Source organism: Ictidomys tridecemlineatus, chromosome 4 (genome assembly GCF_052094955.1).
Source record: "Ictidomys tridecemlineatus isolate mIctTri1 chromosome 4, mIctTri1.hap1, whole genome shotgun sequence".
Classification (NCBI taxonomy): domain Eukaryota; kingdom Metazoa; phylum Chordata; class Mammalia; order Rodentia; family Sciuridae; genus Ictidomys; species Ictidomys tridecemlineatus.
The window spans coordinates 188015711-188034084 of record NC_135480.1 but is presented as its reverse complement, the minus strand read 5'-3'; the positions used below and the strand labels follow the sequence as shown (position 1 = coordinate 188034084).

General features: G+C 38.0%; 1 protein-coding gene across 2 annotated transcripts in view; it reads left to right on the top strand.

Annotated features, from left to right (window-relative positions):
- The first annotated feature begins 217 nt into the window (after positions 1-217).
- Positions 218-18374, top strand: part of Svep1 (sushi, von Willebrand factor type A, EGF and pentraxin domain containing 1) — a 170754-nt gene continuing 152597 nt past the window's right edge. Inside the window, exon 1 of one of the 2 annotated variants that reach the window (XM_078047940.1) lies at positions 218-1214. In XM_078047940.1, coding sequence (XP_077904066.1) covers positions 684-1214 — 531 coding nt within the window. In that variant the 5' untranslated portion in view covers positions 218-683. The remainder of the gene's footprint in view (positions 1215-18374) is intronic. The other variant, XM_078047939.1, reaches the window with a different exon arrangement.

Below are 18374 nucleotides of genomic sequence, written 5' to 3'. Positions count from 1 at the left end.
AAGGTGAGCAAGCAGTTTACAAAAGATGCTTTCTACTGCCTGGCCACTCCGCGTGTGTGTTTTCTTCTACAAAGTGTTTCCAATTACTGTGGCACTCTCGGTATCTGGATCCATCTCCAGTGAATTCCTCTGCAGCCCCTGCCAGACATATGGGATCAATCAGTGCTTCGGCACTGGTGCGCTTGCTGCGGGAATGTTGACAGCCTGACAGACGCGGGGTTCTGGTGTCATGGAATCTCGGAGCCTTGGCTGGATCCCGGGAGGAGAATGAGAGGGGGAGGAGAGAGATAGAGGCAGAGATAGAGAAAGGAGAGAGGAGAGTGGAGAGGGAAAGGAGGAGAGAAGAGGAAGAGGGGGAGAGAAGGAGGGAAGCGGGAGATTTTTCTTGACTGCCCCCTTTCCTTCAAACATTTTATAGGCTTCAGGGAGAGAGAGGAGGAGGAGAAAAGGAAGGGAAAAAAGAGGACAGCGAGAGGGTAGAGAGCTCGCCATTCCCTCCCGACCCGTGAGCTGCAAGAGGAGTCTGGATTTTGTCCCCAGTGTCAGATGAAAGGGCGCTAAGGCTCGCGACCGCCGCCCCGCGCCCCCTCGGCGCACGCTCCTCTGCGTGCCGGGCCACCGGGCGCCTCTTCTCGCCCCGGCCGCCGCCTGCGCTCCGGGGCGGCCGCTCCGTCGCCAGTGCAATGTGGCCGCGCCTGGCCTTTTGTTGCTGGGGTCTGGCGCTCGTTTCGGGCTGGGCGACCTTTCAGCAGATGTCCCCGTCGCGCAATTTCAGCTTCCGCTTCTTCCCCGAAGCCGCACCCGGGGCCCCAGGGCGCCTGCCAGCGCCGCCCGCTACCGGCGAGGAGACGGCGGAGAGCAAAGTGGAGCGGCTGGGCCAGGCGTTCCGGCGACGCGTGCGGCGGCTGCGGGAGCTCAGCGACCGCCTGGAGCTGGTCTTCTTGGTGGACGAGTCGTCCAGCGTGGGCCAAGCCAACTTCCTCAACGAACTCAAGTTCGTGCGTAAGCTGCTATCCGACTTTCCCGTGGTGTCCACGGCAACGCGCGTGGCCATCGTGACCTTCTCGTCCAAGAACAACGTGGTGCCGCGCGTCGATTTCATCTCCTCCAGCCGCGCGCACCAGCACAAGTGCGCGCTGCTCAGCCGCGAGATCCCGGCCATCACCTACCGCGGCGGCGGCACCTACACCAAGGGCGCCTTCCAGCAAGCCGCGGTAAGGCGCCCGCCCCTCCCCGCCCCGGCCTTGGAACCCTGGGCCTTTCCCTCCCACCGCTGCCTGCCCATCGCCCACCCGGGTTCCGTCTTGGGTAAGGCGTAACCTGCCAACGGCCAAGCGTCCCCAGAGCTATCACTACTCTTGTGTTGCTGTGGGGGTCCAATGGAATAATGAATTTTAAATACTTAGCAAGATAAGATGTCAGGCTCCTTAAATGGTCCCTTTTGGAGGAGATCCTGTTAGGAAGGGACCCTTAAGTCGCTCCCTACATTCACACTTGTAGGAACATTCTGTATCCAAGGTGGGACAGGTGAGTTTGGTTTGCAAAATGTTTCTAAAGGTGAAGTGATCTGAATATTTTCTTAAATTCTTTTTAAGTCATTACAATACAAAGTGCGCGTCCTTGATTTTGCTCAAGTACCTTATAAATAAATTTTTTAGCATCAGGATGAAGTCAGTCTTGCATCAGGGAATTTAACAAAAGGTATCTCTTTCTCGAATTGCAAAGTAATACATAGGTGAAGACAACCTGAAACACGTATGTCTGACATACAGGCAAGTCAGTGTTAGAGCAATGAATGAAACAGAGAGGAAAAAATACCCTATAGTCCTATCAAACTTAAAATGTCACTGTTCATATGGGGCTGTACATTTTCCCCGAATGTATATTCGTGCATACTTTTAGTCAGGTTGGTACCTTGCAGTTTTGCAGCCTGTATTTTCATTTGTTATATCATGATTAAAATGTACCACATTAGCTGCATACTATTCCTTTGCAGGCACGTGCCACAGTTTATTTTACCAATCAACTAGTGTTGGACACGAATATTTGTAGTCCTTCTTCAAGAAATTCTTCTAAATTCCCGACCTCCTGAATTAAAACATATGAACATTTTTAACTGTTTGATACATATTTCCCATTCCTCCCTTAGAGAGTTGTGTAAATTTACAACTTCTCTAGCAGAGTATCAAAGCAATAAGTTTGCTACATGTTTATCAATATAATATACTATCATTTAAAAATATTCTGCCATTTTGATAAGGTTGCTAGAGGCATCATTTTAGAAAATTTGATTTTTTTTCAGGATGAATATTCACTTCTAAATTTACTGGGCATGTATTTGCATTTTTCCCTTTGATTATTACCAGGCCATGATTTTTACTTTTTTGCCAATGCAATTATGTTTGTTTGTTGTTCTTAATGATTTATAAAAACTCTTTATGTAGTAAGGCCTGTAACCCTTTTAGTATGTGCTGCAGATTACTTTTTCCAGCTTATTATATGACAATGAATAATCATTGGAGGTATTATTTTAATTCTTAAATGCTCAAATAATCTTTATTCTTAAGATGCTATATTTGCTAATTTGTTAGAATGACTTGCTTATATCACAAACTGGAAAAATAATTTTCTTTTAATAGTTTCTCCCATCTGAAACTTGTTTGGGGGCATGAAATGACAAAGATATCTATGTTTTCAAAATAAACAGTTAATCAGGTGTCCAAGCACTATTTGCTCAATAGACATTCATCCTTTTACCATTTAATTAAATGCCTCTTTTACCACATAGTAAAAGTCTATGGATATTTGGTCTACTCTTAGCTCTGTTTCATCCTACTCTCTATCTTACCTTTAAGCTTACCCCCAAATGACTTAGTTATTGTTACTTTTCAACATATTTAAATACCTGGTAGTATAAATTCTCTTTTTCTCAAATATTCCTTTTGATTAACTTCACCCATTTTTTTTTACTTAATGTGATTTTAATATTCATTTTCATATACTACAAATGAAATAAATAAGGATTTTGCTTTCAGTATTATTTCCAGTTTAAAAGTATGGTTAGTCCATTTATACATGTTCTTTTTATATCCATCAATAATGTTGTAGGTTTTTAGAAATGAAGTTCTGCATGTATTTTTCAGATTGAGACCTAAATATAACCTATTACTATCCATAAATATCATCTTTTAAATTATATTTTAAATAATTTTTCTTTTCTTTATTCTTTTTAGATGATAATAGAGTGTATTTTGACATATTATGCATACATGGAGTATAACTTATTCTAATTAGGATCCCACTCTTGTGGTTGTACATGATGTGAAATTATGTTACGCTGGGTGTGTATTCATATATGAACATGAGAAAATTATATCTGATTCATTCTACTGTCTTTCCTATTCCCATCATCTTCCTTCTCCTTCAATCCCCTTTGTCTGATCCAATGAACTTCTATTCTTCCCTCCCCACCCACTTATTGTATATTATCATCACATATCAGAGACAGCATTCAGTTTTGGTGTTTCAGGATTGGTTTATTTCACTTAGCATGATAGTTTCCAGTTCAATTTACAGGCATATGCCTTAATTTCATTCTTGTTTATGGCCGAGTAATATTCTGTTATGTATATATACGTTTTCTTTATACATTCATCTGTTGAGGAGCACCTAAGCTGGCTCTATCGCTTAGCTATTAATTCATTGAGCTGCTATGAACATTGTTGTGGCTGTGTCACTGTTGGGTGCTTATTTCAAGTCCTTATGTATACATCAAGGAGTGGGATGACTGAGTCAGATGGTGGTTTCATTCCAAGTTTTCTGATAAATAATTTTTCTTGATGTATCAAAATATTATCAATTTTTATGTCTTCTGAAAATGGATTTGGCCCTCCTCCTCAAAATGAAATCATTGTGTCCACAGGCTGGCCTCAAACTCGTGGGCTCAAGAGATCCTCCTGTCTTAGCTTTCCATGTAGCTAGGGCTACAGACACGCACCACTGCACTCAGCACTCTGGATACTTGTTGAAGTTTCTTTGATTTATTTCTCTGTCTCTTTTAGAATACATTTTATCTTATGGGTAATAAATATTTATTGAAAGAAACAAAATAATCAGAAAAAATCCTGTAAATTATACTGGAATATTTTGGTATATACTTGTCTTAACTTTTTACAGTTGTGTAGATAACAGGAATGTTTTCATACACGTGCAAACACCATGCGTAAATAACATTCATCCAGAAAGGGATTGAATTGTATATTCTCTTGTAGCTTTCTATTCCACCATATTTTTTTCAATCTTCTTTGCATAAGAAATACACTTCTACTCTATTGTTATTTTTATAGTCACCCAGATTTCCACTGTAGAACATGCCTTTATTTTATCATATAATTATCTAATATTATATATTTAGGCTGTTACAAACACCATGGTTTGATTAAATCTTTGCCCGTAACTCTAAGCATTTCATAAATTTTTGGAGTGGTGTTATTATCAAAAAATGAGTACCTTTTGAAAGTCTTTAATATATGTGCCAAGTTACTCTGCAGCACTCTCACATGCAGTGGCTGTCAGTACCCAGGGTGCAGACTGGTCCACACAGGCTAGTATCATTTGATCCCCCCTCCCCGATTTTATGTGTAAGAAATGGAATTCCATCTTAAATTGCACTTCCTAATTTCCCTGTTAGTGGGGTGGAACATTTCCCCCGACACATTATGGTCATATAGAGCACTTTGTTTTGAAATAGTCATGAAAGTATTTTAAGATTATTATCCCTTTTTCATTTGGTGCTGATTCTTTTTCTAACTGATTTGCAAATACTCTTTGACTCTTGAGGATAACGAGCCTCAGCTACCAATTATGTGGCAAAATTTTTTCAGCATTTTATCTCCCTTTTAATTTTGTTCAGGATAATGGTATCTATTATTATTATTTTTTATCAATCTGGTAAATCTGTTTTTTTTCCTCTCATTTCTGGTTTTTTTTCATCTTTAATGAAGTTTTAAAGGCTTTGCCTTTCATAGATGAAAAAACCACCGAGAATTGCTCTCTGTTCGCGGAGGGAACGGCATAGCAGCAGAGCTCAGTTTTGCAGGCTCCTACCCTCAGCTGGCCTCCATTCTGAGTACTCTTGAGGCCCTGATGGTTGGCCTTATTCTTAAGGCCACTCGTTGCCCACTCCACCAAAGAATCCTGTTGTATTAGGGAAATTTTTTGCCATAATCCGGCCCTTCTGTTTGGTTTGGCCAGGTCTGTGCTGGGGGTTCTGCAAATGCTGATCCAAAACAGTGAAATGGGTAATGAGTCAAATACACAGAGGTGGCTTCAAGACCTACTCTGTTTCCAGCGCTCTCCTTCCAAACACTACATCCTGTCGTGGAAAGCAGAACGGCCAACAAGGGCCCGGTGTCTTTCTTGGGTCTGGATCCATTTGTAATCTAACGAGCAGAGATTTCTCCTAAGTTTGTGTTAACTGAACTTCCTCTTGGCTTGATTTTTCTTTTCTCATTTTGGTCGGGTAGTGAGAAGGTACAGATGAAGGTCAGCTGGACCCAGTCCCCAGCTCACCTGGAAACCTACATGTCTTTACTGTAACCTTTCCAAGGCTCGGATGGGCATTCTTCAGCAGTAAATACAGTATTCCGAGAAAACTGACAGAAGTTGACTAACAGTTAGAAGAGTGTCAGGGAAAGTTTGCATATGAATTTTTGCCTTGAGATCAGATGGGCATGTTTTATTGCCAAGTGAATTTGAAAATAGTAAGCTGTGTAGTTTGGCTTCAGATATGAAATTTATACATTTCATCATGTAAATAAAATCATCAGATTCCCCATGTGGGTGCACAATGGTAACATTTGGTCTTTATATGAAATTTAAATCACAGGGGATTTTTTTAGGTCATTACTTACTTTCCCGGGAAAAATTAGTTTTCAAACCTTTTCCATTGGAAACTGCCCACATAACTATACACAGACACAACCCCAAGCAGACAGATAGAAAAACACATAGACATATACATAGATATATATTTGCTAGCACACAATTACCCTTCCTATTTCAGACTCCTTAAAGATCTTATGTAAAATCTTGAGGTATAGAATTTCCTTTATAAACATGAAATCTATTATCTATCCAAATCTATTATCCTTGAACTTAATTACAGGAAAATTTTTTACAAAATCAATGTGATATTTGTCAGCTTTTTCTTTCTGGGGAAGAACTGTTTATAACAACCTTTCTTCTTGTTTTTTTTCTTTCAGCCATGTATTTAGAAATTGCCTCTCCTAAGCTGTATGTTTTGGATTGGCCCCACTACAAAAGTTAGGCTCTCGGTGTCCTAAGCATTTCACATCAAAATGTTATCAGAACCCCTCATTCCCATTTTGCTTTGCTAAATATCTATTAAATAAGTATAATATGAAGCTTCCTTTGGGAAAAAAAAACATCAGCTTTTCTCATTGTTTCATAAATATGATCCTCCTATGAGGAATGTGCTATCTTACCAAAATCCCAAGCTTCAGACGGCCAGAAGACTGGGAATGATGATATGATATGGCCACACTGGTGCACAGCCACACCTTTACCTAGAGAGTAATCCTCTCTCAGCCTCATGGGAATAAAGTCCTCATTTTTACGTTTTATAACAAAACCTGAAGATATATGATATGCTGCTAGATTAAAACCCCAATGAAGAAATTAAGACTTTATTTATTTTTTCTTCTCATACGATAGAGTGCTAGCCTTTGGACATTCTGTAGTGGTCTTTCCAGTGGCCCAAGTGCTGAAAGAATAAGGAATATTGTGTTCTCCTTTCCAATAGGAAGATGTGGGGCTCATAGGATTCAGTCATTCCAAACTCGGAGCATGATTTTGATGTCAATAGTTGCTCACTGTTGCAGAAGCTAATTTCTTTTGTATTTCCAAATGTACCTCTGAATACATTTTCTCTTTTGTGCTTCTTTAGCTTCTAAGTCATTTTCACACCAGCCTTGGTCTTATATAGGAACCTCTTTTATAACCCCATCAGAACATCAGAAGCATGAATGGAATGAAATGAATGAATCATCAGGACAGAAAGTAGATGTAGACCTCATGTATATTTCTGAGGCAAAACTTGGTACTGAAATTTTTAATTTGAAGAGAGTGAGCAAATAATTCTCTAAGTCAAATTCCAATTTCTTCTTGATCTAGCATTTGCATATATTTTGTTTATTTTGTTCTGTTATTTGGTGCATACTGGACACTGTGGTCTGAACTAAGAATGCATAGCCCTGCTACTGTTAAAGATATTGATCGTTATTGGCTGCAGGTATTATAGCACAGTCAGCTGAAATGCATTGACTGAATGTTTAGACAGATCTTGCTGTGTCCTGCTTCCCAGCTAACAGATTCCTACCTGGTGGAAGGGTAGGGAAGTTCTCCACCAATGATGTAGTAATACAAATGCACTCAGAGGGGATTGATCTTCATAGTAATCATGAAAGAGCATTATTAAAAGCATTCATTCTTGAATAGATAAACCTTTATTTTGTAAAGTGACTTAAAATTTACAAAGTGCTGTCATATTATGATTTTTGCCTCAGTTTTGCAACAAAGGCAGCAGAGGTAGAGAAGTTTGGTAACTAAACACTAATCACAAAATTAAGTAAATGCCAAAAGTCTTCTGAGTTGTCACCTAGCCTTGCACCTCCCACGAACCCACCAACCACATTTTACTGTATTACTTCTGTGTGTTGATCTGTCTCAAAGTTAGGGCAAAGTAAGGGATTACATTTCCAGGGCTGAACAGTGTCACGTAAGATGCAAAGCCATTCTCTTAGTCATCAGACCTTCCCATGGGAGCATTACAATTGGCCCAAAAATATACATATAGTTAGTTTGTCTTCTGAGCTTCCTTTTTAACTCAACAAATTGGCTGGGAGTAAATTTAGCTGAATTAATAGAAAAATTAAAAAGAATCCTTGGTTTAAGCCTGATAAATATTTATTTCTCTCTCAAATTAAGCCCTGAGTAAAAAATTCTGAGCTAATAGGGCAGATCTATGATGTCTTTACATCCCTCCTTTTAACCTATCTCTATCATCTTCAGGTCATATCATGGTCTAAAATGACTGTTGAATCTCCTACCATCAGAAACTCATTCCATATCCCAGTGAGAGCAAAAGGAGAAGAGAGTCATATTCCATTTAAGGAGACTCTGGCATTTCAAAAAATGCTTCCATCTAGATCTCCTTGGGAGATGCTCGGGCTTGTGCCCACCATTTGTTTTTTGGAACTTTGTTGCTGAAAAGGAAGGAGAGGAGAGATGAGAGTAGGTAACAAGAGGTCTTGTCATACTAGTGTGTTAGGAAAAGTGAACGTGCCCAGGGCAATGACTAGAACACCCTGTTTCTCCCTCACATGGTATTGGCCTGGTCGGGATCAAGCTGGAAGAGTTGAGCCTTGCCTAACTACAAATAGTCATTGTTCCAGATTCTATTATTTCTTTTAGTAAAAACTATTGAATTTCCTGAGAAATTCATTTAAATATTGGTAACAGAAGCAATAGTTTCCCAGAACCCAGAAGCTTCTAAATAATATGTTATTCACTCACAAATAAAAGCTTTCTCTGAAAGTGAAATTGTGAATCTCACAGTAAACATAAAATTAATATTGAATTGTTAATTTGCAAATAAATGAACAATTCTCATGAGCACATTGATTTATCCTTGGCTTTTCTCAAGTAAGCTGTCAGATTGAAGGACCTCTACATTAAAAGGAATTTTCTGTTATATATTGTTTCTACCTTGCCCATAGATTTTTAAAGACTGTTCTCTGCATCTCCCCCGGCCATAGGAAGAATGAATTTCTGGCAAAGAGTCTGCTTTAAGAGGGTAAACTGCTGTGGTTTAGAGGCTAATTTTTTGTGTTTGTTTTTTTTTTTTTTTAATCATGAGAGTTATTCTGTAGTACATGAATGTTATTATAGTGCTTCCATTAGAATGAGTGATAGTAGAAAATGAAATCTGCAAAATATTAGTAGGTGCATTTTCTTACCAACTTTATGCAAAGATTTTTGTTTTAGACACTTTTTCGCTGCTGTGACTAAAAGACCTGACAAAAACAATTTTATGGGAGGAAAAGTTTATTTAGAGGCTCACAGTTTCAGAGGTCTCAGTCCATAGATAACCAGCTCCATTCCTTGGGGCTCAAAGTGAGGCAGAACATCAAGGCAGAAGAGTGTCGTGGAGGGAGGAAGTGGCTCGCATGATATACCCCAAAGCCATCCCCCAAAGTGCGTCTCTTCCAGCCTCTCCCCACCGGCCTTCAGTTCCCACCCAGTTAATCCCATCAGGGAATGAATCCACTGATTAGGTTAAGGCTCTCACAGCCCAATCATTTCACCTCTAAACTCTCATGTATTGTCTCACAAATGAACTTTTGGGGGATACTTTATGTCCAAACCATAACAATTTTTAAAAAGATATTCGCCTTCTTGCTATCAGTCTTTCTCATAGTGATTTATTTGTATAATGAGTTAAGGAACAAAATTTTTTCAAATTTAGGGATGGGATATAGCCCAGTGGTAGAAAATTTGCCTAGTATGCAAGAAGCCCTGGTTTTGATCCCTAAGAACAACAACAAAAACAAACAACAAAAAACCCCCAAGATTTTCAAGTTTAGATATAATATATATGTGTGTGTGTATATAAATATGTGTGTGTCCATATATATGCATATATACATACATATATACATACATATATACTATATGTACATACATATATATGTATCTTTCATAGCTATATTATATATGAAAGCTAAACACTTGATGATAGACTGTAATTACTATGCATCAAAATAGTAAAAGCTATCTTGATTCATGTGGATAAATGTGATTTGAAATTTAGGAAAATTCCTTAACAAGATAAATAGAAAAAAATGTTTTTAAGGAAAGGACTTATCACATGATTGAGTCATTTATACTAAATGAAGTTAATAATACCAAATTGGACATTTTTCTACTTGTAAGTTATTGCCAGTGTATATTTCGAGATACATGAGTTAAATGAATTATTTTCTTAATTCCTGTTGAAATATTCTTAATAACCTCAATTTTTAAATCCCTGTTCTGCAACACCTGGATGTAGGACATACTGGCTGCTAATGCAAATTATGACTGTTTATCTGTTTAATTTCTAATTTCAAAGATATTAAAGTATATATATGTGTGTGTGTGTGTGTGTGTGTGTATGTGTGTGTGTGATTAAAATATACACATTTCTAATTTTATCATATATAAACTCAAATATTCACTAGTTTCTCCTGTAAGCCTTGGTGTCTCTGTATCTTACTTCCTTACATTTATCAGAGTAAATGTCCCGTCCCTCAGCAAGCTAGACCTTTTTCCAAGTATTTCCATTCCTTTTTGTGCCTTTAAGGGCTTTCTCTTAAGGAAGAGAAATGAGCTTTTTTCTCCAAGCTCATGAAACATTCACAATTTGCCTGTATATTTAGAGTTGGAAGCATGTTTCTAGAACCATATGGTAAATTGTCAGTATGTTTGTAGTATGAGTAGAAATCTTAAAATTAAGTATTTATCAATCAAAGAATTTCTCATAAGAACACAAACCGAGATGCAAAGATCCCTGTAAAAGAATATCCATCTTAGTATTACCTGGAATTGGATTTTTTTTTTTTTAGAAACAATATGGCTATGTTTTGAAAGACCCAGTGAATTACACCTTTCTTTACCTCCCCTGAGTTCTGAGTCAATTAAGTTATATGATAACAACAGAAAAATTAAATATGACCTCATTTCCAGATAATGGAGACGATGGCTTAGGTGCACGGTTTCCTATTACTGGTACTCTTACAGTCAGACAGACTCGCCACTGCAGGAGCATGTAGTGCTGGGCTCTGGGAGGCCACCTATGTGTGGGCCCACTACTCTAAAATTGAGACTCTTCCTGGGCCAGCAAAGAACAAAGTGGGTGAGAGCCAAGGAGCCCCTCCTCCCCAAGAGAAGAGTGAGACATAGGGCTGTAAAGGTACATACTAGAAGGGTAACTGATAGGTGACACTCCACATAGAGGCTAGGGACAATCAACACCAAGTTCAAACAACTCAAGAGCATTTAATGAAATAATGCCAGCCACACCAATGTGTGGTAGTCAATAAAACCACATTTTAGAGACTATTTAGTAGCATAGTAAATTGAATAAATGTCATGTTAAATGAACCGAAACTGTGTGTTCATCATTAGTCAATGAAACGCTGTATCATGTAAGTACAATTTCATGAAATACAGGCACTCAAAAAATGAGCAGAAAACTTCCAAAATATTTAGAGTAGTTATCCATAGGTGGTATACTTTGCCAATTTCAATATGTTCATTTCTCCTGCACTTGAAAAATTAGCTACAAATGGACTTGTCTAACTTGTTAGAAAATGAAATATCATTGTCTTACCTGGGTGAAGGTGATTGGAGGCTGACATACTTTGGGACATCTGGAGGCACATATTGGAGTGATTGGTCTCAAGTATAAAAATCCTTGTAACTCTCAGCTTTATCTTAAATATTCATGAGCACTTTGCATTCTACGCCATAATGCAACTCTGCTTTAAAAAAAATGATGCTTTAGCTTGTTATTTAAAAATAGAAACAAAACAACTCTAATCTTTCTGTCAAATGCCAAGTGATGTGAAAGTGAGTCTATCTGGGTTTGAAGATTGTGCTGGTTGCAGGATACCACTCTCTGGACCTCATTGTTTGCTTAGTTGCTAGTTCACCTTAGATGTTGAGAACTCAGACTCACAAAAATCTGCAATGGGTGACAGTAGTTTTCCTGCTGCTTGGCGAGCTCTGTGAAGAGAGGAGCCCAATAGCCAAGATGGAACGCTGCAGGTGTTAAGGCTACAGATGGAGGAGATAACAGCATCCCCTTGCTGAGAGGCCAGGAGATGGTGTCCCTCCTTGGTTTTTAACACATGTCAAAGGCAGTGATCTATTGCTATGTCACTCTCTCATTCTCACTGTTAATGCTCATCAAAGACCATTTTCAGAGAAGAAAGATGTCTTCCACTACCTAATTTTTTTTTCTCAATAAAATAGTGTCCTCTCAGAACTCCTTTTCCATAGTCAATTCTCCTTCTCTAGCTCTCAAGCTCCATTTTTATTGTGAGTTTTGTCCTACACAGTAGGGGTTGGTGTGTTCACTTGCTATGGGCAGTGGTGAGGATTCAGGCACACTCCAGAGTGTTTTTGATGGTTATTTTTCTATGGGCATCTCTATCATCTTAGTCCCATTTTGATCTACACTGGTTTAGCTACATCTGTAGACTGTAGCTCCATCAATTTTAGTCTGGTCGTGTAGGCTTTATCTTTCCAAATGAATCTGAAATGGACTTCTAAAGAAATTAAGCAAGTTTTATTTGCATGTTTGTGTTTTTCCCGGTATTGTTTCTAGCCAAGATTTCTCTCTTCTCAGTCACATTTTCTTTCAAAATATGCATACTTGGCATTCAAAGGTTGCTCCAAGAATGATGAATTCGGGAAGTTATTGTTGGAATTTTCTGGCAATAATGATACCAAAATTGAGGCTATTTATACAGAGCCTAACCTAATTAATAAAAACCCATATGTTAAATCAACCTCTATAAAGGGTGTTATGTGACAACGTGAAAAGGTAGTCACTGCCTAATTCCACTGAGAGCCAGTAGAGAATCCAAGCCCTAGAAGCTTTACAACTTAAGGGTGAGAGATCTCAGGCGTTAACAGAATACCTCAGTCAGTCAGTGGAGGATCACTCTCTGCTGGGCATGAATTCTCTATCACTCCCTCATTCCCTAAAAGTAGGCAGCGTGGTCTCTAGGCACCCAGGAGAGCCCTCAAGCAAAGTGCAGATGCTGGCATGAGAAGTCTGGGTTATGATGAGGCGTCAATGAGCTCTTGCCTTGCAGATAGGAAGCGAGTCAGAGGGCAACAGCACTATCAACACTGGGCAAAGCAAGATGCGAGGCTTCCCCATGGAGGAAGAACCATGGAAGTAGCTCTACCTGAGTCACTTTACTGCCCTCTAAGCAGGAAGACTCCAGCAGTAAAAGTTATTGAGTATTTGTGACACGGGAAGTAGGAGCTGAGACAGAAGGGAGAATTCTCCAAAGGACTCAAACATGGGCCAGGTTTGATAATCCAGACACACGACTTTTTCTTTATTTCTTTTCACTTTTTTTTCTATTTCAGAATTTCATCTTGCTCCTGTCGTTTCAAGTACAAAGATCTAACATCAGAATTTAGTTCATAAAGGTGCCTAAAAATCCTCGTAGTAGAGTGCTTTTCCGGAAATTTGGAGAGTATTCTGTATTCACCCGATATTTTCCCAAAACATGGCAGAAATACTGTAGGACGACACTTTATTAGATAAGGAAATGATAGGGATCCCTGGTTCATGCTCTTTTTGTAGCACTTATTGTTGCTCTTCTAATTGAGGACTGAGATTACGTCTTATTTGAATTTCTGTCTCCTACAGTACCTAGAAAATGGTATTTATTGTAACCTTGAAGTGCTTGGAAAGATATATCTTTAATTTTAGTGTACCAAGAATAGTATTGTGCTTCTCTGATTTCTTTTACAAATCGCTAAAACAATCTAGTCTTAGCTTCTCAATGGAATACTGGATGCTTGATTTTTTTCAAAACCATAGGAGAATTTTAGCAAATTCACATTTCAGACCAAATTCCTACACCTGTCTGAGACTGTGGAGAATCTCAGACAGGTGTGGATCTCTATGTTTTTCCTCTAAAATCTGTCCAGGAAGCAAACTCTACAGCTCCTACCTAATGAATCAGAGGGAATCTGTAGTTCTGAGCTTTGGGCCCCATATCCCCTCTCCAGTCACCATCCTTTAACTACTCTTAGAGTCCTCATAGCAGCAAAGGTAGCTATTTTTTCTACTCCTCTGCCCAGGGCATCACAAAGTCCTTGTTGGCTCATGTGGAATGGTACAGTTATTGGTCTTAGAGTCACAATTTTCCCCAGTCCCCTGTACTCTCTTGCCAGGCTTCACAAGCATGATTTCCTGGCTTTCCTACACAGGCCTGAGTGAAATGTTGGTTACTCTGTAATTGTTGTATCTACTTGATAGACCTAGTCTAGCAAAAAGACTAATAGTTCCTTTGATGACTCATGGCAAATGGTGACAGGATTACCACTTGCCAAGCTCCGTTCAAGCACTTTCCCTGTATGAAGTCATTAAATTCTCACAAAAACAAAGACCTCCTCAGGTTATTATTATCCCCAGAGTACTTATGGCAGAGAAAACCAAAGTAAATCACATCAAGGTCACACTTCTGCTCAACTGAATAACCAAAATTCAAATCCAGGCAGTTAGAGCCAGAATCTAAATTCTTAACCTCCAAACTGTCAGTATACCCTGTGCAGGCACGCACTGACACATGGTAATGTTCACTGTAAACTCTTGAGGCTGAGAGAGCAGACTTTAAGAGGGACTTAGATATGTGTATGACAGAAGACAGACTAGAGCAGACATGGGGCTGAGAGGAGGGAACATTTGGAAATTGTCCTTTGAATGGATACTGTATAAGGGTGCCTGGTAATCTCAGGTGATCAGCTCCCCATTTCATTCCAGGGAATTGTTTCTCTGGTGTCGTTCTCATGGTATAGCTGCTGCATCAGCTAGCATCTCCCACCCAGTGCAACTTAACAGTTGCCCTTCTTTTACAGCAGAGACCAAGCCATGGAGTCAGTAGGAAAGCAGATCACCTAATTGCAAGATATCTTCCCCATCTTCCCCATTTATCTAACTCTCTGAATTCTTGGGTTTACCTTATCCGAGTTTAGCACTAACTTGTACCCCTTATGAAAATGAAAATATGACTTAAGCAAAAACGTCCACAGTTTTAGTACTCGGTGCCTTAAGGTCCACTCTCAATCACACAGCCTAAATTTGACTTTATAAATGTAGATGCCAAATCTCAGTTCAAAAACTTAGTCTTCCAACTAAATTCAATTTATCCTAATCTGGGATACCCAATTTCTGTACATCTTTCTGCTTTTTAATATGCCGTTCTATTTCACATACAAACAAACAAACAGACAAATCCATTTTGACTATTTTAGTTTTTTCAGATTAAAAAAAAAACTTGCTTTAACAATCAGCTTTATGATCATCAATATTTAGAAAACTATTCAAGTACTATAGGTAATGAACTAGGTGTATATTCAATGCATATTTAAAGACAACTGTCAGAAAAAAGCAAACAGGTAACTATTTATGAATTGTTTAATCCACCAGACTATGCTATATTTGAAACAATAGTAAAAGTCAACACCTTTGAATGAAAATGTATGTATCACTACAATCATTTACTGATAATTTAAATACATACACAGTTTGAATATTCCTTATCCAAAATGCTTGGGGTTAGAAGTGGTTTTGATTTTTTGATTTTTTGAATATTTGTGTATATATAAAGAGATATATTGGAGATAGGACCCAATTCATGTACATTTTAAATACATCTCATATACATAGACTGAAGTTGATTTTATACAATATATTAAATAATTTTGTGCATAAAATGAAGTTTAATTGCAAGAAATTTTCCCCTTCTGGCATCAGGTTGATGCTCAAAAAATTTCAGTTTTGTAGCATTTGGATTTTGTATTCTTGAATTAGACATGCTCAAACTGTAATAAATCTTCTAATTTGTGAACAAAACTCAACCCTAAATCATTTAGTGTTTTACTTCAGTTTTTTAAAGATATAAACAGAATCCTTCACTCTCTTGTGATTGATGTGATTCTTCATGCAAACAATAAAAAAAGAAAAAAACCCAAAATTTTCAAATATAATTTGGAATGTTAATAAGTGTCACAAAATAAATGCATTCTTTTGATAAACCTAAGATGACAAATAAAATACACAACAAGTTCATGAACTTAAAATCTCCCTTCAACCACATCCCCTTTAATCCGCCATGTGTCAGTAGATTTGGTTTGAAATATATTTGGCTTTTTAAAACTGTTCTAGAGTTGGGTTGTTTCTAAAGCCTAAATATTTCTAATTCAATAGTTAGATTTTATGTGTCCTTCACATACTCTAAGCTCCTGCTAAGTTTCTCCTTCATGGTCATTAAAATATCTCCTAATAAGATAAAAATACATACCTTAACCACATTTCTTTTCCAATTATTCTGTTTAGATTGAGAGTCCCAATCCAGAAGTTGAGATAGATCCTTTATAGTCTTCCTCCTAGCAATTTTGATTAGGGCATAAGGAGCTTAGAGAGAGTAAATTTTTGTTTTGTTTTAGGGTGTTTTTTGTTTTTTAACCAGTAGCTAGGATATGCAGAGCTAGAACTGTGCATAGAGAAGAATAGAAATCCCACCAATTTAAGGAGAGTGAATAAAGATACACAGAGAGCAGTATGGAGATTCCTGGAAAAGCTGGGAATGGAACCACCATTTGACCCAGCTATTGCCCTTCTCGAACTATTCCTGGAAGACCTTAAAAGAGCGTACTACAGGGATACTGCCACATCGATGTTCATAGCAGCACAATTCACAATAGCTAGACTGTGGAACCAACCCAGATGCCCTTCAATATGAATGGATAAAAAAAAATGTGGCATTTATACACCATGGAGTATTACGCAGCACTAAAATATGACAAAATCATGGAATTTGCAGGGAAATGGATGGCACTAGAGCAGATTATGCTTAGTGAAGCTAGCCAATCCCTAAGAAACAAATACCAAATGTCTTCTTTGATACAATGAGAGCAACTAAGAACAGAACAGGGAGGAAGAGCAGGAAGAAAAGATTAACATTAAACAGAGACATGAGATGGGAGGGAAAGGGAGAGAAAAGGGAAATTGCATGGAAATGGAAGGAGACCCTCATTGTTATACAAAATTACATATAAGAGGTTGTGAGGGGAACGGGAAAATAAACAAGGAGAGAAATGAATTACAGTAGATGGGGTAGAGGGAGAAGATGGGAGGGGAGAGGACGGGGGATAGTAGTGGATAGGAAAGGTAGCAGAATACAACAGTCACTAATATGGCATTATGTAAAAATGTGAATGTGTAACTGATGTGATTCTGCAATCTGTATTTGGGGTAAAAATGGGAGTTCATAACCCACTTGAATCTAATGTATGAAATATGATATGTCAAGAGCTCTGTAATGTTTTGAACAACCAATAACAAAAATTAAAAAAAAAAGATACACAGAGAGAAGGCTGGGGGTGTGGCTCAGTGGTAGAGCACTTGCCTAGCATGTGTGAGGCACTGAGTTCTCAGCACTGTATATAAATAAATAGATAAAATAAAAGTCTGTCAACAACTAAAAATATATTTTTTTAAACATGAGAGAAGCTGAGATAACATACTATGTGATCCAGAAGAGAACAGGTGGAAGGTTGAAAGGAGTGAGCACAATAGTCTCTTCTGACTTCTTTTTCCTTGTTCCAATCTCACCGGAGGCCCATCTCTTCTTCCTCATCTTGAGAGACATATTCTTACATGCTTCCAGGCAATATCCCACTTTGCTTAAGCCAGTCAAGTGGGTATTCAACCCTTAGAGACAGCCATTTGTGGTTAAGGTATGTAAATTTTTTTCTTAAAATAGCAAATACCTTTAATTCTTGGATAACCATTCAAGTCTTTACTAATTTCCATTTGTAAGTATCTAAAAATACCCTTTGCTTCTTTTTATCACTATGAAAATAATATTAATAGTTTTAGGTAAAATTTTTGTTTCTTACCCTTTTATATATGCGTGTGTGAAGACATATATAATTATAGGTGATAAGAAGAAAAGGCGTGCTCTATAATTTTTAAAGTTGCATATTGAAAATGTTCCCATTTAAGGAAGTGTTTCTAAAGTTATTTTTCAAGTATTAGTTATTGCATAGACATATTACTATAAAATTTTATAGTTAAAATAGCCTTATACATAAATCTTTCTCGATACCTTTCTATTTCTTTCAATTTAATTCTCTTTTATATGAAATATGGTTAGTTTTTTATTATACTTGCATGTGGTTCTTGCCTTATTATATTGATGGTACTCTTACATTGAAGTGATGGGCTTCCTGCCTTGTTCTTGAATTTTACACAGATACTTCAGATACTCCAAGCATGATTTTGGCCATTGTTTTATGATAATGCTATTTTATATTAAGTAATACTTCTCTACGCTTTGCCTAGTTTATTTGAAAAGTCATAAACAGATGTCCAGATACCAAATGATATTTGTACAATTTGGGATTATCTTATTTACTTTCTCCTTTAACCTCTTGATGTGAGGCACATGAACTAACTCCATGTCTTTGACTCTGAGAGCTAAATGCTAGCTGGTCATATG